General features: G+C 38.4%; 1 protein-coding gene across 1 annotated transcript in view; it reads right to left on the bottom strand.

The window, feature by feature from the left end:
• Window positions 1-23,053, bottom strand: part of IFT56 (intraflagellar transport 56) — a 54,942-nt gene that overhangs the window by 7,462 nt on the left and 24,427 nt on the right. The window contains exons 9-16 of the mRNA XM_036098454.2: window positions 19,744-19,846; window positions 18,424-18,479; window positions 17,069-17,122; window positions 16,079-16,142; window positions 12,773-12,861; window positions 12,280-12,363; window positions 3,596-3,665; window positions 2,659-2,765 (exon numbers count right to left, since the gene is read on the bottom strand). Of these exons, the coding sequence (XP_035954347.1) occupies window positions 2,659-2,765; window positions 3,596-3,665; window positions 12,280-12,363; window positions 12,773-12,861; window positions 16,079-16,142; window positions 17,069-17,122; window positions 18,424-18,479; window positions 19,744-19,846 (627 nt within the window). The remainder of the gene's footprint in view (window positions 1-2,658; window positions 2,766-3,595; window positions 3,666-12,279; window positions 12,364-12,772; window positions 12,862-16,078; window positions 16,143-17,068; window positions 17,123-18,423; window positions 18,480-19,743; window positions 19,847-23,053) is intronic.

Below are 23,053 nucleotides of genomic sequence, written 5' to 3'. Positions count from 1 at the left end.
TCTGCCATTTTTTCCCTACTTGCTTTTTCTGTTTTTCCTGGATATCTCGCACATGTCTCTGTAGTTTGCAGCTGGAGAAAGACGTGAGTGTGCAATTAGCACAGAGGGAGGGCAAAAAAGTCTGGATTTGACCTCTCCAGTCTTCTCCTATACATATCTTTTTCCTGCTTTTTCTATATTGTAATAAGTCTCAGCCATGAGTGTAACTTTGAGTCATGTGAACCCTTCCAGTGACTCACCAAACTAATGGGTGGCCATGGAGCCACTGAGACAGTAGGTTATGCTAAATTGTTTTTCAAGGTCATTATCTTCCTTTGATCTTTACCCCATCTTCCTCTCATCTCTTTTAGGGTCTTCCTCCGTCAAAAATGTTCCTTAAATCTTCTAAAACAATGAAGCGTGGATCACTACATCAAAAACTAGTGATGTATTGTATGGCGACTAACGTAACATAATAATAAAAAAAATGTTCCTACTCTCTTGAATCTTTAATATCTCTCTGTTCAACAGCTTCACTGCCTAAGGATATACTCTTACTCCCTACTCTAAAGGAAAAAACCTCTCCCTCCACCTGGAAAAATACTCCCCCACCCCTAATCCCTAACCCCGTTTTCCCTTTTAAGTTAGCAACACATTTCCTCCCTTATCCTTAGCATCAATTTTTTTTTGAAAAAATTTTTTTACTGTAGTCTACACTCACTGAATCTGCTTTCTAATCTCATTCTCTTGTCTACGCACTATTGTTTTCTCAGGTCTCATACAGTTCCATCAGGTTGCAGACTTGACATTCTCTCCCTTCGCTTTTGATAAAATAGAAACAAGAAAAACAGGAATGAAAAGCACTTTCCCCCCCTCCCGGTTCTTTTCTTTCTTTATGTCCATCTTCATTCTCTGTCTCTTTCACTGATTCTATTTCTATCCCTTAAACACTGGTGTCCACGTGGTTCCTCATCCCATTCACTGGTTAACCTCATTCTCTCCCATACTTTGCTGCTGCTACTACTATTACTATTACGACCACTACCACCACCACCATTAACTACTGCTAACTTCTCTCTCTTTCTTTTTTGAGAGAGAGGGAGAGCATGCACACGTGTGGGGAAGGGGGAGGGACAGAGGGAGAGGGAGGAGAGGAGAGAGAGAATCCTAAGCAGGCTCCATGCCCAGCGCACGGAGCCAATCCCACAACCCTCGGATCACAGTCTGAGCTGAAATCAAGAGTTGGATGCTTAACTGACTGAGCAACCCAGGTGCCCCTACTGTTAACTTCTAAAACTGCATTTCTAATCCTGACTTCTCACATGAACATCTGAGCTCCAGGCTCGCCCTGATAATTTCCCATGTAATACCTCTCTACCTGGAGCCCCAAACACACTTCAGATTTAATACATTTACAACTGAACAAAATTCCTCTCTGAATGTTTTCTTTCCCTCTGTCTCTTCTAACTCACTTAATGTCATTGCCATCTACTAAGTCATGTTAAACATTTTTAAGTTTCCCATGTTTTAAAACCTTTTCCATTGATGGTGATTGACTTTATTTTAGTAATGATTCATTTTGAAATGAGCTATTATTAATTAATTTAACACTAGACTCTCTTTACCTAACATTTGCATGTTTTTTGGACAGGAAGAAATATTCCAAAAAAAGGAATTTCCAGAATTTGAGGCTAATTTGTAAAAAAGCTTTTAATCTATAGGATAGGGCCCCAAAGTCCTCTCTCCTTCTCCCTGCCTTTCCAACGTCCCCCCCCACACACACACACAGACCCGCTCCTGCATACACACACAGTCCTTTACTAAATCTGAGTGCTTTTTTATTCTTTTTTTTTTTTTTTCTGGTTCCTTTGTCTCTCCTGTCTACAATTTGCACCTAAGTATTCCCCAAGGTTTGGTTTGCAACTCTCTACTCTTCTCACTTTCCTTCCTTACCTGGGTAATCTTGTTTTCCAGGGCTTTAATTACTATTGAAATGGTGATGATTTATCCAAATCTATGTCTCTACATGTCAGAAGACATCTTTCTTGAGCTTCAGAACCAAGTTTCCAACTACCAGATGAATATCTCTACTTGGATGGTATCTAAAGACTCACACACAACCTTTAGAAATCTAAAACAATCTCTCTGAATCATTGTTTCATATACATTGTTTCATATTTCACTTATATGCATACATACTTAATATACATGTAAAACCCTGAAATGCTGTCTATCTCTGAGTTCAGTTTGTTCATGAAAGGGATGACATTTCTTTTTCTTTTTTAAAGATTTTATTTATTCATTTATTTATTAAAGTAGGTGCCACACCTAGCATGGAGCCCAACATGGGGCCTGAACTCACGACCCTGAGATCATGACCTGAGCTGAGATCATGAGTCAGCCACCTAACCACTGAACCACCCAGGTGCCTCTAAAGATTTTATTTTTAAGTAATCTCTACATCCAACATGGGGCTTGAACTCACAAACCTGAGATTGAGAGTCCCATGCTCTTCCAGCTGAGCCAGCCAGGAGCCCCAGGGATGACATTTCTGATAGTTCTATGTGAATCCTCTTACCAACGGCCATTTAATCTCTAGGACACCTCTCCCTAATAATTAATCAGTGTAGCACGTGAGACTGATCTTCAGTTTTCCCTTTAGATCTCACTCAGACTCACCTTGTAGCAGTCATTAGCAATGAGCTGTAAGAGGCTAAAGGACTCGCCAGAGGTTTCCATCTTGAGATAAAGTTCCCAGGCTAGTCTTGGTTTCTTGTTCATGATATCTACAAAAAGAAGCAAAGATTTTTCCTCTTAAATGTATAGGAAATATAATTCTGCATCTTGTTATTCTTTGGATTTGGTTCTATGTTCCAAACAGACAAAGAAATGGTAAACAACTCTTATGTAGAAAGTTTGCAATGTTAGCATTAAGCTGGTTCTCCATCAGAACTCTACCATATGTAAAATACTTAAGTTAGGATTCACATAATTGTTTGTTTTTAGATTGGGTTGATTTCCAGTAGTTCCCACTTTTCTCATCTGCTTAAAAGTCATGTATCATTCATTCAATCCCACTTATATAGTTTCAGCCTCACTTAGAACATCTGATTGCTGAAATTTTCCCATGACTTTAAAAACTCTGTGAACATTTTAAATCCAGGGGAAAAAAAGAAGCAAGAAAAGATAATGAAGGGGGAGAGACAGATAGAGGTTGTAGGCTACATAATATACAAAAAGATTACGTTTTTGACATTTTATCACTTTTCAGGCCTGCATCATAATGAAAAGGTAAAATTAGCATAACAGTATCACTTAACAAAGAACCCTGTAAACTGAGATTCTGGAAACTTTAACAGGGCTGATGGAAAAATTTGGCATCTTTCAGGACTGTTCATGCTAGGTCAACATTGTATGGTAGAACTAATCACAAGGTAAATGTATGTAATACATGTACAGGACCACCCTTATTGAGTTGTATTAACGATGCTTAATTTCAGTGTTTACTCATTCTATGAAACAAATTTAGAAATGTTCACTGTTAATTTCCATCCAGAAGATTATGCAACAGAGAAGAAAAAGAGGATTCCTCTGTAACATTTAAAAGAAGACTCACAGCACCGAGCTAACCAACTGAGGTAAATGTAATCATTTTTCATCTTCTCACTTTGGATTAAAAGGAAAACCTGTAAGAAGAGGAAAGAAAGAGAATAAACATGAAGATATTTTTGTGGTAAAAATACCATATCAGCTTGCTTTATTTGATTAATACTTAGTGTAGCCTTACAGATGGTCAAATTCTCTACAGGCTACTAAGAAAAGGACAAAACTATGGTGATGTTGACACACTTCTCTCAGTTATTGATATCACAAGCTGACCGAAGAAATTTGGTAAGGATATAGAAGATTTGAACAGAATAATTAACAACTGCGTAACACCTATTTTGTTCAAGGACACATGACCATGTTACTGGGCAGTAAAGCAAGCCTCAACAAATTCTGAAGGACTGGTGTAATACAGAGTACACTGGATGACCACAATACGATTAAGTTAGAAATCAAAATGAAATAGCCTGGGCAAGATAATACACATACTTGAAAATTATGACACATGTTTTAAAATAACTCACAAAGACATAATGGAAGTTAGACAATAATTAGAATTTGAATAATAACAAGTGGAACAATTTGCTAAATGATAACGAAATTGAATTGAATAATTCAACTGAATTGCTTTGAATGATTCCAAATCAGTCTATGGAATTAGAAGTCAAAATAGTGGTTAGCCTTGGGAGAAAGGGACGGACTCAAACAAGGAGATGAGGACGTTTCTATGGAGTTAAGACAATAATGTTTCATGATCTGAAGACTGATTATTTGGGTACATTCACTTCAAAAATTCATCAAGCTCTATACTTTAATTTGGATACTTTTCTCAACATATGTTATGCTTTTATAAAATATAGCAGAAAAAGGAAAACAGTAATATGCCTATAAAATCTATATGTCTATTTACATTGTACTTTTTAATGTAACCTAAGAACAAAGGAAATTTTTATAATCCTTTGCCCCTGAACTTTTTATTTCAGTGAGAAAAAGATAACAATGTTTTTATTTTAATTATTTTTTTCAAGTTTTTATTTAAATTCCAGTTAGCTAATGTACAGTGTAATATTACTTTCAGGTGTAGAATTTAGTGATTCAACACTTAACATACAACACCCAGTGCTCAGCACAAGTGCACTCCATAATTCCCATCACCCATTTAGCCCATCCCTCAACCCTGCCCTCCAGCAACCCCCAGTTTGTTCTTTATAGTTAAGAGTCTGTTTGGGGGGGGGGGCGGAGCAAGATGGCGGAGGAGTAGGAGACCAGGATTTCGCCTGGTCTCAGGAATTCAGCTGGATAGGGATCAAACCATTCTGAACACCTACAAACTCAACAGGAGATCGAAGAAAAGAATAGCAACAACTCTCTGAACAGAAAAGCAACCACTTTCTGGAAGGTAGGATGGGCAGAGAAGTGAATCCGAGGCGATATTCGGGAGAATACACGGCGGGGGAGGGGCCTCCGTCCGCCGCTTCTGGCAAGTGATAGAGCCGCGGAGCACAAAATCGGAACTTTTAGAAGTCGGCTCCGCTGAGGGACGTCACTCCAGTGGCTAAGCAGGGGGTGGAACCCTCGTGGGACAGTGTGGTCTCAGGATCCTTGGGGTCACAGAAAGACCGGGGGTGCCGAGTGCGGCAGAGCTCCCAGGTATCAGAGCGGGGAAGCCGGCTGCAGGGACGGAGCCAAGGCGCGGGCTCTCAGCTCGGGGTTCCCATAAACCGTGATCCACGGCACAGTCGGGCCACTGCTCCTCCAGCAGGGACCCAACAAGCAGCAGATCCGGGGAGACTCCCCTTCCTCCCCTGGGAGGAGCAGCGCGGGAGCGCACCGCAGGGATCTGCTGGGTTTGGAGACTCCACACGGGGTCGGGTGCCAGAGATAGAAACGCTTGGTCACAGGCCGGGTGAGCACGGAGTGCGGCCGGAGACTGGGGAGACGGGAGTGACTGACTGCTTTTCTCTGGGGGCGCACTGAGGAGCGGGACCCCGAGTTCTCCGCCAGGGCAGAGATTGGGAGGCTGCCATTTTCACTCTCGGCCTCCAAAGCTGTACCGAAAGCTTGGAACAAAAGCTCCTGAGAGCAAACCCGAGCAGATTACTTAGCCCAGACCGGCAAGGGCGGGGCAATTCCACCTCCGGCAAAGACATTTGGGAACCACGGCAACAGGCCCCTCCCCCAGAAGATCAGCGAGAACAGCCAGACAAGACCAAGTTTACTGATCAATGAGAACGGCAGAACTCCAGCGCTAGGGGAATACTGCACATAGAATCCATGCCTTTTTTACCATGATTCTTTAGTCTTTCAAAGTTAATTTTTTTTTTAACTGTCTTTTTTTTTTTTTGAATTTTTCTTTTTCCCTTTTTCAACCAACATCTTATCAATACCTTTTTTAAAAGACATTTCTATTTTTCATTTTTAGAGTCATATTCTATCCCTTCATAGTAGTTACCCTTATTTTCGGCATATATATATATAAGTTGTTCTCTCGTTAAAATTTTGAGATAGTTTCTTCTAACAGATCAAAATATACCCTAAATCTCTAGTGTATGGTTTTGTTCTACTCTCCTGCCTGATCACATTCTCTCCTTTTTTTTCCTTTTTTTTTAAAATCCTCTTCTTTCTTTTCTCAAACAACTTCTTATCAATTCCTTTTATAAAATTTTTTATAATTTTCATCTTTACAGTCGTATTCCATCCCTTCATCATATGAACCCTTATATTTGTACATATATAAGTTTTTCTTTCTTTAAAAATTTGGGAGGCACTTTCTTCTAACAGACCAAAATACACCCAAAATCTAGTGTGTGGCACTAATCTATGCACCAGCCTGATCATATTTGATCATATTCTGTTTTGTTTTGTTTTGTTCTGTTTTTGCTTGTTTTTATCTTTTTCTTTTTTTTTTCTTTTTCTTTTTTCTTTCTTTTCCTTTCTTTTCCCCTGGCTTCAGGTCTTCTCTGATTTGTTTAGAGTATATTTTCTGGGGACGTTGTTATCCTGTTAGCATTCTGTTCTCTCATTAATCTATTCTCCTCTGGACAAAATGACAAGACGGAAAAAATCACCTCAACAAAAAGAACAAGCGGTAGTACCGACTGCCAGGGACCTACTCGATACGGACATTAGTACGATGTTGGATCTAAGAGTTCAGAATCATCACTTTAAAGATACTAGCTGGGCTTGAAAAAAGCATGGAAGTTATTAGAGAAACCCTTTCTAGAGAAATAAAAGAACTAAAATCTAACCAAGTCGAAATCAAAAAGGCTATTAATGAGGTGCAATAAAAAATGGGGGCACTAACTGCTAGGATAAATGAGGCAGAAGAGAGAATCAGTGATATAGAAGACCAAATGATGGAAAATAAAGAAGCTGAGAAAAAGAGAGATAAACAACTACTGGATCACGAGGGCAGAATTCGAGATAAGCGATACCATAAGAGGAAACAACATTAGAATAATTGGAATCCCAGAAGAAGAAGAAAGAGAGAGAGGGGCAGAAGGTATATTGGAGCAAATTATAGCAGAGAACTTCCCTCATTTGGGGAAGGAAACAGGCATCAAAATGCAGGAGGCACAGAGAACCCCTCTCAAAATCAATAAAAATAGGTCAACACCCCGACATCTAATAGTAAAACTCACGAGTCTCAGAGATAAAAAGAAAATCCTGAAAGCAGCTCGGAAGAAGAGATATGTAACCTACAATGGTAGAAACATTAGATTGGCAACAGACCTATCCACAGAGACCTGGCAGGCCAGAAAGGATTGGCATGATATATTCAGAGCACTAAATGAGAAAAATATGCAGCCAAGAATACTATATCCAGCTAGGCTGTCATTGAAAATAGAAGGGGAGATAAAAAGCTTCCAGGACAAACAAAAACTAAAGGAATTTGCAAACACGAAACCAGCCCTACAAGAAATATTGAAAGGGGTCCTCTAAGCAAAGAGAGAGCCTAAAAGCAACATAGACCAGAAAGGAACACAGACAATATACAATAACAGTCACCTTGTAGGCAATACAATGGCACTAAATTCATATCTTTCAATAGTTACCCTGAATGTAAATGGGCTAAATGCCCCAATCAAAAGACACAGGCTATCAGATTGGATAAAAAAACAAGACCCATCAATATGCTGTCTGCAAGAGACTCATTTTAGACTCAAACACACCCCCAGATTGAAAGTGAGGGGGTGGAAAACCATTTACCATGCTAATGGACACCAAAAGAAAGCTGGGATGGCAATCCTTATATCAGACAAATTAGATTTTAAACCAAAGACTGTAATAAGAAATGAGGAAGGACACTATATCCTACTTAAAGGGTCTATCCAACAAGAAGATCTAACAATTGTAAATATCTATGCCCCTAACACGGGAACAGCCAATTATATAAGGCAATTAATAACAAAAGCAAAGAAACACATTGACAACAATACAATAATAGTGGGGGACTTTAACACCCCCCTCACTGAAATGGACAGATCATCTAAGCAAAAGATCAACAAGGAAATAAAGACTTTAAATGACACACTGGACCGAATGGACTTCACAGACATATTCAGAACATTCCATCCCAAAGCAATGGAATACACATTCTTCTCTAATGCCCATGGAACATTCTCCAGAATCGATCACATCCTAGGTCATAAATCAGGTCTCAACCGGTACCAAAAGACTGGGATCATTCCCTGACTATTTTCAGACCACAATGCTTTGAAACTAGAACTCAATCACAAGAGGAAAGTTGGAAAGAACTCAAATACATGGAGGCTAAAGAGCATCCTACTAAAGAATGAATGGGTCAACCAGGAAATTAAAGAAGAATTTAAAAAATTCATGGAAACCAATGAAAATGAAAACACAACTGTTCAAAATCTTTGGGATACAGCAAAGGCAGTCCTAAGAGGAAAGTATATAGCAATACAAGCCTTTCTCAAGAAACAAGAAAGGTCTCAAGTACACAACCTAACCCTACACCTAAAGGAGCTGGAGAAAGAACAGCAAATAGGGCGCCTGGGTGGCTCAGTTGGTTAAGCGACTGCCTTCGGCTCAGGTCATGATCCTGGAGTCCCTGGATCGAGTCCCGCATCGGGCTCCCTGCTCAGCAGGGAGTCTGCTTCTCCCTCTGACCCTCCCCCCTCTCATGTGCTCTCTCTCATTCTCTCTCTCTCTCAAATAAATAAATAAAATCTTAAAAAAAAAAAAAAAAAAGAACAGCAAATAAAGCCTAAACCCAGCAGGAGAAGAGAAATAATAAAGATCAGAGAAGAAATCAATGAAATAGAAACCAAAAGAACAGTAGAACAGATCAACGGAACTAGGAGCTGGTTCTTTGAAAGAATTAACAAGATTGATAAACCCCTGGCCAGACTTATCAAAAAGAAAAGAGAAATGACCCAAATCAACAAAATCATGAATGAAAGAGGAGAGATCACAACTAACACCAAAGAAAGACAAACAATTATAAGAACATATTATGAGCAATTCTATGCCAGCAAATTAGATAACCTGGAAGAAATGGATGCATTCCTAGAGATGTATCAACTACCAAAACTGAACCAGGAAGAAATAGAAAACCTGAACAGACCTATAACCACTAAGGAAATTGAAGCAGTCATCAAAAATCTCCCAACAAGCAAAAGCCCAGGGCCAGATGGCTTCCTAGGGGAATTCTACCAAACATTTAAAGAAGAATTAATACCTATTCTTCTGAAACTGTTCCAAAAAATAGAAATGGAAGGAAACTTCCAAACTCATTTTATGAGGCCACCATTACCTTGATCCCAAAACCAGGCAAAGACACCATCAAAAAGGAGAATTACAGACCAATATCCTTGATGAACATAGAGGCAAAAATTCTCACCAAAATACTAGCCAATAGGATCCAACAATACATTAAAAGGATTATTCACCACGACCAAGTGGGATTTATCCCTGGGCTGCAAGGTTGGTTCAACATCTGCAAATCAATCAACGTGATACAATACATTAACAAAAGAAAGAACAAGAATCATATGATCCTCTCAATAGATGCAGAAAAAGCATTTGACAAAGTACAGCATCCTTTCTTGATCAAACTCTTCAGAGTATAGGGATAGAGGGTACATACCTCGATATCATAAAGAGGGTACATACCTCAATATCATAAAAGCCATCTATGAAAAACCTACAGCGAATATCATTCTCAATGGAGAAATACTGAGAGCTTTCCCCCTAAGGTCAGGAATGCAGCAGGGACGTCCACTATCACCACTGCTATTCAACATAGTATTAGAAGTCCTAGCCACAGCAATCAGACAACAAAAAGAAATAAAAGGCATCCAAATTGGCAAAGAAGAAGTCAAACTCTTACTCTTTGCAGATGATATGATACTTTATGTGGAAAACCCAAAAGACTCCACCCCAAAACTGCTAGAACTCATGCAGGAATTCAGTAAAGTGACAGGATATAAAATCAATGCACAGAAATCAGTGGCATTCCTATACACCAACAACAAGACAGAAGAAAGAGAAATTAAGGAGTCGATACCATTTACAATTGCATCCAAAACCATAAGATACCTAGGAATAAATCTAACCAAAGAGGCAAAGGATCTGTACTCAGAAAACTATAAAATACTCATGAAAGAAATTGAGGAAGACACAAAGAAATGGAAAAACGTTCCATGCTCATGGATTGGAAGAACAAATATTGTGAAGATGTCAATGCTACCTAGAGCAATCTACACATTCAATGCAATTGCCATCAAAATACCATCCACTGTTTTCAAAGAAATGGAACAAATAATCCTAAAATTTGTATGGAACCAGGAAAGACCACGAATAGCCAGAAGAATGTTGAAAAAGAAAAGCAAAGCTGGCGGCATCACAATTCCGGACTTCCAGCTCTATTACAAAGCTGTCATCATCAAGACAGCATGGTACTGGCACAAAAACAGACACATAGATCAATGGAACAGAATAGAGAGCCCAGAAATGGACCCTCAATTCTATGGTCAACTAATCTTTGACAAAGCAGGAAAGAATGTCCAATGAAAAAAAGACAGTCTCTTCAACAAATGGTGTTGGGAAAATTGGACAGCCACATGCAGAAGAATGAAACTCGACCATTTCCTTACACCACACAGAAAAATAGACTCCAAATGGTTGAAAGACCTAAATGTGAGACAGGAGTCCATCAAAATCCTAAAGGAGAACACAGGTAGCAATCTCTTCGACCTCAGCCACAGCAACTTCTTCCTAGAAACATTGCCAAAGGCAAGGGAAGCAAGGGCAAAAATGAACTATTGGGACTTCATCAAGATAAAAAGCTTTTGCAGAGCAAAAGAAACAGTCAAGAAAACCAAAAGACAACCGACAGAATGGGAGAAGATATTTGCAAATGACATATCAGATAAAGGGCTAGTATCCAAAATCTATAAAGAACTTATCAAACTCAACACCCAAAGAACAAAGAATCCAATCAAGAAATGGGCAGAAGACATGAACAGACATTTTTCCAAAGAAGACATCCAAATGGCCAACAGACACATGAAAAAGTGCTCAACTTCGCTCGGCATCAGGGAAATCCAAATCAAAACCTCAATGATATACCACCTCACACCAGTCAGAATGGCTAAAATTAACAAGTCAGGAAACGACAGATGTTGGCGGGGATGCGGAGAAAGGGGAACCCTCCTACACTGTTGGTGGGAATGCGAGCTGGTGCAACCACTCTGGAAAACAGTATGGAGGTTCCTCAAAAAGTTGAAAATAGAGCTACCATACGATCCAGCAATTACACTACTGGGTATTTACCCCAAAGATACAAATGTAGGGATCTGAAGGGGTACGTGCACCCGATGTTTATAGCAGCAATGTCCACAATAGCCAAACTGTGGAAAGAGCCAAGATGTCCATTGACAGATGAATGGATAAAGAAGATGTGGTATATATATACAATGGAATATTATGCAGCCATCAAAAGGAATGAGATCTTGCCATTTACAACGACGTGGATAGAACTGGAGGGTGTTATGATGAGCAAAATAAGTCAATCAGAGAAAGACATGTATCATATGACCTCACTGATATGGGGAATTCTTAATCTCAGGAAACAAACTGAGGGTTGTTGGAGTGGGGGGTGGGGTGGGAGGGATGGGGTGGCTGGGTGATAGACACTGGGGAGGGTATGTGCTATGGTGAGCGCTGTGAATTGTGCAAGACTGCTGAATCACAGATCTGTACCTCTGAAACAAATAATGCAATATATGTTAAGAAAAAAAAAAAGAAGAAGATAGCAGGAGGGGAAGAATGAAAGGGGGTAAATCGGAGGGGGAGATGAACCATGAGAGACGATGGACTCTGAAAAACAAACTGAGGGTTCTAGAGGGGAGTGGGGTGGGAGGATGGGTTAGCCTGGTGATGGGTATTAAAGAGGGCACGTTCTGCATGGAGCACTGGGTGTTATGCACAAACAATGAATCATGGAACACTACATCAAAAACTAATGATGTAATATATGGTGATTAACATAACAACAAAAAAATTTTTTTAAAAAGAGTGTGTTTATGGTTTGCCTCTCTTTTTTTTCTTTCCCCTATGTTCATCTATTTTTTCACTCTGGAAAACAGTATGGAGGTTCCTCAAAAAGTTAAAGATAACAATGTTTTTAAACAGAATCATTTGAATGCATCAAAAGCATGTACCCACCTCTTCACCCTCACTGGTATTGCCTGTTGCAGCTTTGGCTTGGGCGTAATTAAAGTTAAAGATGTCATCATTGTAGAAGTAACTCTGAAAAACATCCCAAGAATAGGTCACATTGAGTATTAACATACCAATATAACATATCAATTATACTAGATAAACTCAAAAATAATTTTAAGGAATTAGCTGACACCTTCAATGTCACTATAGTAAAAGGGCCATCTCTAAAAGTATCTTTTTTTTTTTTAAAGATTTTATTTATTTATCAGAGAGAGAGAGAGCACAAAGCACGGGGAGCGGCAGGCAGAGGGAGAAGCAGGCTCCCTGTGGAGTGAGGATCCCAATGTGGGACAAGATTCCAGGACCCTGGGATCATGACCTGAGCCAAAGGAAGACACTTAACCAACTGAGTCACCCAGGTGTCCCTCTAAAAGTACTTACTTCTGACACATTATATATTTTGTAGACAAACTCATCTAGAAAATTCTATACTGACCTTAAATGAGTTGAGGTATATCAAGACATCATCAAATTGCTTAAGCAGAAAGAAACAGGAAGCCATGCACTGCCTCCCAGGTATTGTATCTGAAATGGAATGGGAAAAGAAACCAGGTATATTCATGAAACTGAAAGTTCTCTTTAGCTGAAATTTGAGTTACTTTATAATTTAGAGATAGGAATGTATTCCAAGACATCTTTCCAGATTCTGAAATTATAGATTCTATTCAGTGGACAAAACCTCAGCATAATGGAGGTCACAGTACTTGAGAGTGACCAATAATCTCTCTTGGGGCTAACTCACAGACTCCAGAATGAACACCCACCCTGCAGGGTACAGTATTCCTCAGATGTTTTTCCAGGGCTTTGAGTCTCTCACCCACTCTGACACGTGCACATTCAACTAACATGGCTTAGTCTCCATCATCACTCATCTAAGACAACCCAGCACTTCCAATCCCAAATGGAGAAATCATTTGCCATGGAACCATCTGGTCTTGATCCTGACCAACTTTCTGTCTGTTTTTGGATTCCTGTTTGAGATAGTAGAGAATTAGTTTAACCCCCACCCTTGCCACTGGTACTCCTATTCATTCTTGCTCTGTTCAATTTTCCCCCCATAGCACTTACTACAGTCAGATATACTATATAATCTCTTTCTTTATTGGGTTTATTGTCTGTCCCACTAGACTGTATGCTCTACAAGGATGGAGGACTTGTTCGTTTTGTTTACTACTATATCCCCAACACTTCAATAAATTTTTATTGTATGAATGAATCAAATGAAGAAAGGAAATATTATTCAATAAATGGTTTCAGTGAAACATCTGAAAGAAAATGAATATTCAGGGATGACAAAAATATTTAACAACTAGTTCACCCCAAATACTGTTCGTCAAAATAGATGCTGGCCTTAGACAACTGGTACAAATAGCCATATCAGTTCATACTGGCTAACTATCAGCTCTTTTAATAGCCCTTCCTGAAATCTTACACTCAATCTTGACTGATGAAGTCAATACTTTAATAATAAAAATGAAGCAACAAAACTACTGGTGGGAAATATAAGTGAATATTATATAACTGTGGGGGCACAAAAGCACTTTCTAAGCTAGATATCTATGTAAGATATCATTATAAAAAGATAAGCTTCGATAAGATTTAAATATTTTTACATGTGAAAAAAATACCATAGGGAAAATTAAAAAGCAAATGACCCACCGAAAAAATATCTATGACATGATGAAAGTCGAATATATAAAGAGCTCTTGAAAAATCAATAAAACACAAAAAGATGAAAAAACATTCCATGCTCATGGATCGGAAGAATAAACATTGTTAAAATGTCTTTGCTACCCAGAGCAATCTATACCTTCAATGCCATCCTGATCAAAATTCCAATGACATTTTTCGAAGTGCTGGAACAAACAATCCTAAAATTTGTATGGAATCAGAAAAGACCCCAAATCGCCAAGGAAATGTTGAAAAAGAAAAACAAAGCTGGGGGCATCACGTTGCCCGATTTCAAGCTATATTACAAAGCAATGATCACCAAGACAGCATGGTACTGGCACAAAAACAGACATATAGACCAATGGAACAGAATAGAGAGCCCAGATATGGACCCTCAACTCTATGGTCAAATAATCTTCGACAAAGCAGGAAAAAATATGCAATGGAAAAAAGACAGTCTCTTCAATAAATGGTGCTGGGAAAATTGGACAGCCACATGCAGAAGAATGAAACTTGACCATTCTCTAACACCATACACAAAGATAAACTCAAAATGGATAAAAGACCTCAATGTGAGACAGTAATCCATCAAAATCCTAGAGGAGAACATAGGCAGTAACCTCTTTGACATCGGCCACAGCAACTTCTTTCAAAATACATCTCCAAAGGCTAGTGAAACAAAAGCAAAAATGAACTTTTTGGACTTCATCAAGGTAAAAAGCTTCTGCACAGCAAAGGAAACAGTCAACAAAACAAAGAGGCAACCCACAGAATGGGAGAAGATATTTGCAAATGACACTACAGATAATGGGCTGGTATCCAAGATTTATAAAGAACTTCTCAAACTCAACACCCAAAAAACAAATAATCAAGTCAAATAATGGGCAGAAGACATGAACAGACACTTCTCCAAAGAACACATTCAAATGGCTAACAGACACATGAAAAAATGTTCATCATCATTAGCCACCAGGGAAATTCAAATCAAAACCACATTGAGATACCACCTTACACCAGTTAGAATGGCAAAAATTGACAGGGCAAGAAACAACAAATGGTGGAGAAAGGGGAACCCTCTTACACTGTTGGTGGGAATGCAAGTTGGTACAGCCACTTTGGAAAACAGTGTGGAGGTGCCTCAAAAAATTAAAAATAGAGCTACCCTATGACCCAGCAATTGTACTCCTGGGTATTTACCCCAAAGACACAGATGTAATGAAAAGAAGGGCCATATGCACCCCAATGTTCATAGCAGGAATGTCTGCAATAGCCAAACTGTGGGAAGTCGAAATGCCCTTCAACAGATGAATGGATAAAGAAGATGTGGTCCATATATACAATGGAATATTACTCAGCCATCAGAAAGGATGAATATCCAACTTTTACATCAACATGGATGGGACTGGAGGAGATTATGCTAAGTGAAATAAGTCAAGCAGAGAAAGTCAATTATCATACTGTTTCACTTATTTGTGGAACATAAGGAAGAGCATGGAGGACATTAGGAGAAGGAAGGGAAAAATGAAGGGGGGAAAATTGGAGGGAGAGATGAACCATGAGAGACTATGGACTCTGAGAAACGAACTGAGGGTTTTAGAGGGGAGGGGGGTGGGGGGATGGGTTAGCCCGGTGATGGGTATTAAGGAGGGCACATACTGCATGGAGCACTGGGTGTTAATATGAAAACAATGAATCATGGGTCACTACATTAAAAACTAATGATGTATTGTATGGTGACTAACATAATAAAATAAAATTAAAAAAAAAATCAATAAAAGTTAACATTTCAGATCAAAAACAGAATCAAATTTTAAAAACTCTCATGAACTAAAGATTATATTCATTCTCTTCTATTTATATAATCTCTCATCCCACTTCAGCTGAGATGTTGAGAAGAGCTAACCCAATATTCTCTCCTGTGTCTTTCCCACAGGACCTCCTACTTGATACTTTGATACTTTTCTTTCATGTCTGACACATGTAACCCTGGACAGAGACTGAAACTTCACCAGTCAATATATGACCAACTCCAATTATGAATCATGTGAATGAGTACTGATTTCAGACATACCACACTCACTCGCTGACCCTCCCACCAGCTGGAAGAACTGCTGGGCAATTTTCATATGGTCCCTCTGAAAAACAAAGCAGAGCTGAGAGAGCTGACAGAAGCTGAAAATATTTTATTTGTATTACACTTTATGGTTTTAAAATATGTGCCAGGATTTAACATACACCCTTGTTTTACATCCTCTCCCAAACAAACTAATTTTTATTAGCATAAGCACTAGAGAATCATAACCTGAAACGAAATTAAAACCTTCCCTGGGTCAGATAAAAAAAGAAGAAAAAAAATCCAATCCCCAAACTCTATCCTAAAAGTAACTTCATTAAATGAACTCATTCATTTAGTCATTCATTCACACATTCAACAGATACTGCTCTTTTATCATATATTAGACCTTGTGGTAGGAGCCACAGTTATAAGGAGTATCAATTCAATACACTCATTCACTTATTCAATAACTATTTACGCCCTATCTGCTATACGAGGCACTGTAGAGTGAGCTAGAGATAAAAATATTTATTTATATCCACTTTGTTCCCAAAAGAACTTAATGTGCCATATTCAGATGAATAAGAACTTAATTTGAAACAATGTTTGGGTGTTTATAAAAGTCTTTGCCAAAGAAACAACTATCCCCATTTTACAGATGCCAAAATTATAGCTCAGGGGTGTGCAAGGTTAACCAAACTCACTGAAAATAAGAATGAAGCTGTGCAATGATTTTCAGTTATTATTAGATATAAACACTGCTTAAAATTTGGGCTTTTAAAAGAGGAAACAGCAATTCTTAGAGTTAAAGCTTTCTTTTTTTTTTTGTCTTTAAATCACAGAATTCTTTTTATAATGGAATCTGGGTTGGGGGATATGGAGACAGGAAAGGAAATGTAGATAAGCCTATTTGTGAGCTTACTGCTGGTTGAACTTTAACATTCATTTTGATCTTTTCCACACACTATAACTGCAACTATAGATTACCAGTGATTTCATACTCACCGAACCCATTTCCTGGCCAAGGGCCGCATTGACCACTCCTTTGAGGATATACTCCTGGCAACATGCAATAACACTAATTAATTTCGGAAGAATGCATAGCTATGAAAATTAATTTCGACTTAATGCTATATATATATTATCAAAAGTTACCCAGAGTCACTTTTCTCTGTTCCATCCCTGGCTTGAATGAAATAATTAGGAGACTTTCATTTGGTTTTCAGGAAAGTGTCCATATAATAAATTCACCATATTTGTAAATTTACAATCTTAAGCAGAAAAACTCAGTGGAAACCTTGAGAAGTTTTATTTCAACTCAGTGGAAAAAATTAACAATAAAACATTTACGTAATAATTTTTATCACTTTATTAGCCACTGCCATTCTTTGTGACTACATCATATATATTATCTTCCCTTTCTAATCATATAATAACTTTTATTTGCTAAAAATCCTTTTCCTAAAAAAAAGGTATCCTCTGATCTCCATTTGTAAGGTATTATCTCTTTTGGAGCCCTGGAGCCTCACCTTAATCGCTGTCAGACTTGGCTCTATTCTTTGATAGATACCTTCCTTAGAAGCTTTATAAATTTTTTATGTAGGTACTATTTTTATTTAAGAGGGTTCATAAAAAGAGCAGTATAAAAGATGCTGAAACTTTTAATACCCTGGAGAAATGTATCTGTTTAGATTTCATGGGGTCTAGAAACATTTCAGTCTTTCATTCAGTAAGTGCAATGTCTGTTACATGCCTAGTGTACATAGTGTTGGAAATACAAACAGACACAGGCCCTGACTGCAAAGAGCTAATAACAATCCAGTAGGGGAGAAAGACAAGTTACAATTATACTAATGAGATAAGTTTCTATATCTTGTTAGTTCCATCAGAATTCTAGATTTTAGTTTTTTCAAACCTGATCCATTTGGAGGAAATGACCACATATAAGGGAGTTTAAAAACATTAAAAAATCCATAATGTTCGGGGCGCCTGGGTGGCTCAGTCGTTAAGCGTCTGCCTTCGGCTCAGGTCATGGTCCCAGGGTCCTGGGATCGAGCCCCGCATCGGGTTCCCTGCTCTGTGGGAAGCCTGCTTCTCCCTCTCCCACTCCCCCTGCTTGTGTTCCCTCTCTCGCTGTGTCTCTCTCTGTCAAATAAATAAGTAAAATCTTTAAAAAAAAAAAAATCCAGAATGTTCATTTTCATATCGAAAGTCTCACAGGACATTCCTAAATCAATATATATGGTCTTTCCCGAGATTCTACAAGCTGGAATCTTCTCTAATATGCCTTCCTGCTATCTTTCTGAAATTCTACTTTCAACAGAAGTTGGTTAGTAAAATGGTAACACATTTTCAATTACCTGAGGAGTAGTAGGTTCCAGATCCTTAATTAAGTTATAAGCTTCTTGTACATCATCTGAAATACAAGAAATAAGTAGCTATAATAGTCTGTATTCCAGCAAACCCTTCTGAAACAGTCCCGAAAAGGTAAGATCCTTCAGCATTCAGACGTTCATGGCAAGTATGATTTGTTTTATCTGTCCTCTAACTCTCCATCAAGTTCAATGTGGAGTAATTATCCTAAATATAACCAAATATCTTAGGAAACCTGTAAGTCATGAAGCACCTAAAAAAATGTTCAAGCTAAGAATATGGACTGGGTATTAAATAGCAATGGCATGGTAGTTATATAAGTAAAACAACCAATTTTTTAAAAAGACAATATATATTAAGTATGTAGGAGTGAAATGACATGAAGTCTGGGATTTGCTTTAAGACGTTTCAGCAACAAAAAGGGACAGGGAGAATGGATGAAAGAATGGCAATATTTTGAAGACTGTTGAATCTGGAATGAATATTTTGGGTGTGCATTTTGGGTGTTTAAACTATTTTGCTTAGTTTGAAAAATTTTATAATAAATAATTTCTAAAATATATAAGATATTTAATTCTTATCCAAACGCCTATTTCTTTGTGCTTACATATCAAATAGAACTGTTTGCAAGTTCATGTTCTTATTTTAATAAACACTTACATTTTCCTCAATGAGGACTATGTTGTCTGGTTGGTTTCTACCATGCACCTAAAAAGGCCCACACTGTTAGTCCAGGGTCCATGACAGAGTGCCACCACCAGTGCATGGTAGCTACTATCCTGCACTCAAAACCGTTAGATCAAAGACTGCTTAGGCACGTGTCTAACAATTTTAACCTTACTTAGGGGCAGTAAATATCACATTATCTTTGAATCATAATATTTCTCATAAGAAGCTGGAAGCACAAAGAAACAGAAAGGCAGACAATTAGAGCAAATATGATAAAAAAAAGAAACTCAAGAAAATGTGGATGTGCCTTATACATAGAAAAAGAACCACAAGGAAGGGGAAGTAAAAACAGTGGAAAAACTGAAATAGAATGGGTAGAGAACAAAAGACAGAAAAAGAAGAGGAAGAAAGAAAAACAGAATGAGGGAGAAGGTTGGAAGCAACAGAAGAGGAAAGAGAGGATAAAGAGAAAAGGTACAACAAATTAAGTACCAATAAATTTGTTCTCTCCTATGAACCTGTTGCAAATATATTTTTGGAAGTATTATGGATTTTAAAAGGTAAGCAAGTAGTTCAGTTAGAGATTAAATGTTCTAAAATATCTCATTATAAGCAAAACCAAGACAAATTTTTCTTACCTTGACGAAGGTAGTAAATCACTAAGTTTAACCGAGCTTCAGGAATGACATCAACCAGGGGAGGCAAAACCTGCAAAGCCCCTTCACCTCCTCGGAAAACAACCTAAAGACAGACAAAGTCTGTTATTACAGCAATAAGTATGAATATATTTATTGGTGGAAATGTTTAATTAAGGAGTTGCCACTTACAACTGGGTACTCAGTTATTCCTTGAATATATTTTTGAAGCTCTCAGTATACACACCACCTTGACCCCATTGAAAGCAAGCTATTATCTAAATTATAATAAATGTAAGAAACAGAATAAAGGCATAAACCTATTGTATACCTTTCCTTTTCTCTTCATAAGAACTGCAGAAAACTTTTTTTTTTCTAAAGATTTTATTTATTTATTTGACAGAGAGAGAGATAGCGAGAGCAGGAACATAAGCAGGGGGAGTGGGAGAGGGAGAAGCAGGCTTCCCGCTGAGCAGGGAGCCCAATGAGGGGCTCGATCCCAGGACCCTGGGATCACAACCCGGGCCGAAGGCAGATGCCTAATGACTGAACCACCCAGGCGCCCCAAGAACTGCAGAAAACTCTTAAAGTACCCCAAAATTAATAAAACATTTTTCTAGACAGATACTCTGTATCAAAAGCTCTGCGAAGGGGGTGTCTGGGTGGCTCAGTCAGTTAAGCATCCAATTCTTTTTTTTTTTTTAATGGTTTTATTTATTTATCAGAGAGAGAGCACACCCACAAGCAGGGTTAGGGGCAGAGGAAGAAGAAGAGGGAGAAGCAGACTCCCTGCTGAGCAGGAGCCTGATCCGAGGACCCTGAGATCATGACCCAAGCTGAAGGCAGAGGCTTAACCAACTGAGCCACCCAGGTGCCCCAAGCATCTAACTCTTGGGATTTTGGCTCAGGTCATGATCTCAGGGTTGTAGGATCGAGCCCCATGTTGGGCTCTGCTGGGCATGGAGAATCCCATGCTTGGGATTCTCTCTCCCTCTCCCTCTGGCCCTCCCCGCTTGCTCTCTCTTTCTAAAAACAAACAAACAAGCTCCATGAAGGAATTTATATAACCTTTCTGAGCCTATTTCCTCATCTCTAAATGGCATTAATAATGTCTACCTTTCAGGACTATTATGAGGATTGAATGAGTTAAAATGGGCTAAATGTGTGGTACATAGTAGGTAACATTTAATTAACTCCGTAAATACTCACAAGCACCTACCATATGCCTGGAATTGTAGTAAGCACTGGGGTTACAGCAGGAACGAATTACTCCCGTCACTACATAGGCTACACTCAACTGGGGAGAGAGCCTCAAACAGCAAACACGTAAGTATTATGTTATATGACAGTAAATGCTATAGAGAAGAGCCAAAACAAAATACCATTCAGGAAAGCAGTTTTGTGCACTGTTGTGTACCCAGAGCCTAGCACAGTGTCTGGCACATAGGAAGTTGTTTCACAAATAAATATACAGAAATCAAGGCCATCAGACATGAGCTACCTAATCTCTCCTTTCTAATTCAAAAATATCCACTTGGTCATCTTTCTTGATTCTTCCTCGTCTGAGATGTTCCCTTCTTTTGCTAAGATTAATTCTTCTACTTGTCTTCTTGATCTCATGACTTTAAAAAAAATTAATTCCAGTATAATTAATATACAGTGTTATATTAGTTATATTAGTTTCAGGTGTATAATATACATTACTCAGTGTTCATCGTGGTAAGTGTAATCTTAAGCCCCATCACCTATTTCACCCGTCCTCCCACCCACCTCCCCTTTGCTAACCACCAGTTTGTCCTCTATAGTTAAGAGTCTGTTTTTTGGTTTGTCTTTTTCTTTCTTTATTTTGTTTCTTAAATTCCACATGAGTGAAATCATTTGGTATTTGTCTAACTGACTTATTTCACTTGACATTATACTCTCTAGATCCATCCATGCTGTCCCAAATGGCAAGATTTCATTCATTTTTATGGGTGAATAATATTCCATGGTATCCACTGGAATCCATTGTATCCATTCTTCTTTATCCATTCATCTATTGATGGACACTGGGTCGCTTTCATATTTGGCTATTGTAAATAATGCTGCAAAAAACATAGGAGTGCATGTATTTTTTTGCATTAGTGTTTTCATGTCCTTTGGGTTCCACCCAGGAGTGGAATTACTGCATCACATGGTAATTCTATTTTTAATTTTTTGAGGAACCTCCTTACTGTTTTCCAGAGTGGCTGCACCAGTTTGCTTTCCCACTAACAGTGCACAAAGTTCCTTTTTCTCCACACCCTTGCCAACACTTGTTTCTTGTGTTTTTGAGTCTAGCCATTCTGACAGGGGTGAGGTGATATCTCACTGTGGTTTTGATTTGCATTGCCCTGATGATGAGTGATGTTGAGCATTTTTTCATGTGTCTGTTGGCCATCTGTATGTCTGTCTTCTTTGGAGAATGTCTGTTCAGGTCTTCTGCCCATTTTTAAATTAGATTATTTGGGGTTTTTTGGTGTTGAGTTGTAGAAGTTCTTTTTTTTTTTTTAAGTACGCTCCACGCCCAGTGTGGAACCCAAGGCAGGATTGAACTCACAACTCTGAGATCCAGAGGTGAACTGAGATCAAGAGCCAGACACTTAACCAACTGAGTCACCCAGGTGCCTCAAGTTGTTTAAGTTCTTTATATATTTTGGATACTGTTTTTTGGATATGTCATTTGCAAATATCTTCTCCCACTCAATAGGTTGTCTTTCTGTTTTGTTATTTCCTTGGCTGTGCAGAAGCTTTTAATTTTGATGTAGTCCCAACAGTTTATTTTTGCTTTTGTTGTGCTTGCCTCAGGGGACATAGCTAGAAAAATGTTTTATGGCCGATGTCAGACAGATTACTGCCTGTGCTCTCTTCTAGGATGTTTATGGTTTCAGGTCTCACATTTAGGTTCTTAATCCATTTGGAGTTTATTTTTGTGTATGTTGTAAGAAAGTGGTCCAGTTTCATTCTTTTGCATGTAGCTGTCCAGTTTGCCCAACATAATTTGTTGAAGAGACTTCTTCCCATTGCATATTCTTGCCTCCTTTGTCGAAGAGCCATTGACCATATAATTGTGTGTTTATTTCTGGGTTCTCTATTCTGTTCTGTTGATTTATGTGTCTGTTTTTATGCCAGTACCACAGTGTTTTGATTACTACAGCTTTGTCGTATATCTTGAAATCTGGGATTGTGATATCTCCAGTTTTGTTCTTCTTTTTCAAGATTGTTTTGGCTATTTGGGGTCTCTTGTAGTTCCATACAAATTTAGGAATGTTTGTTCTAGTTCTGTGAAAAATGC

This window comes from Halichoerus grypus, chromosome 12 (genome assembly GCF_964656455.1).
Source record: "Halichoerus grypus chromosome 12, mHalGry1.hap1.1, whole genome shotgun sequence".
Lineage (NCBI taxonomy): Eukaryota > Metazoa > Chordata > Mammalia > Carnivora > Phocidae > Halichoerus > Halichoerus grypus.
Note: the sequence above shows the minus strand (reverse complement) of the source record. Positions and strands in the feature narration are given on the sequence as shown.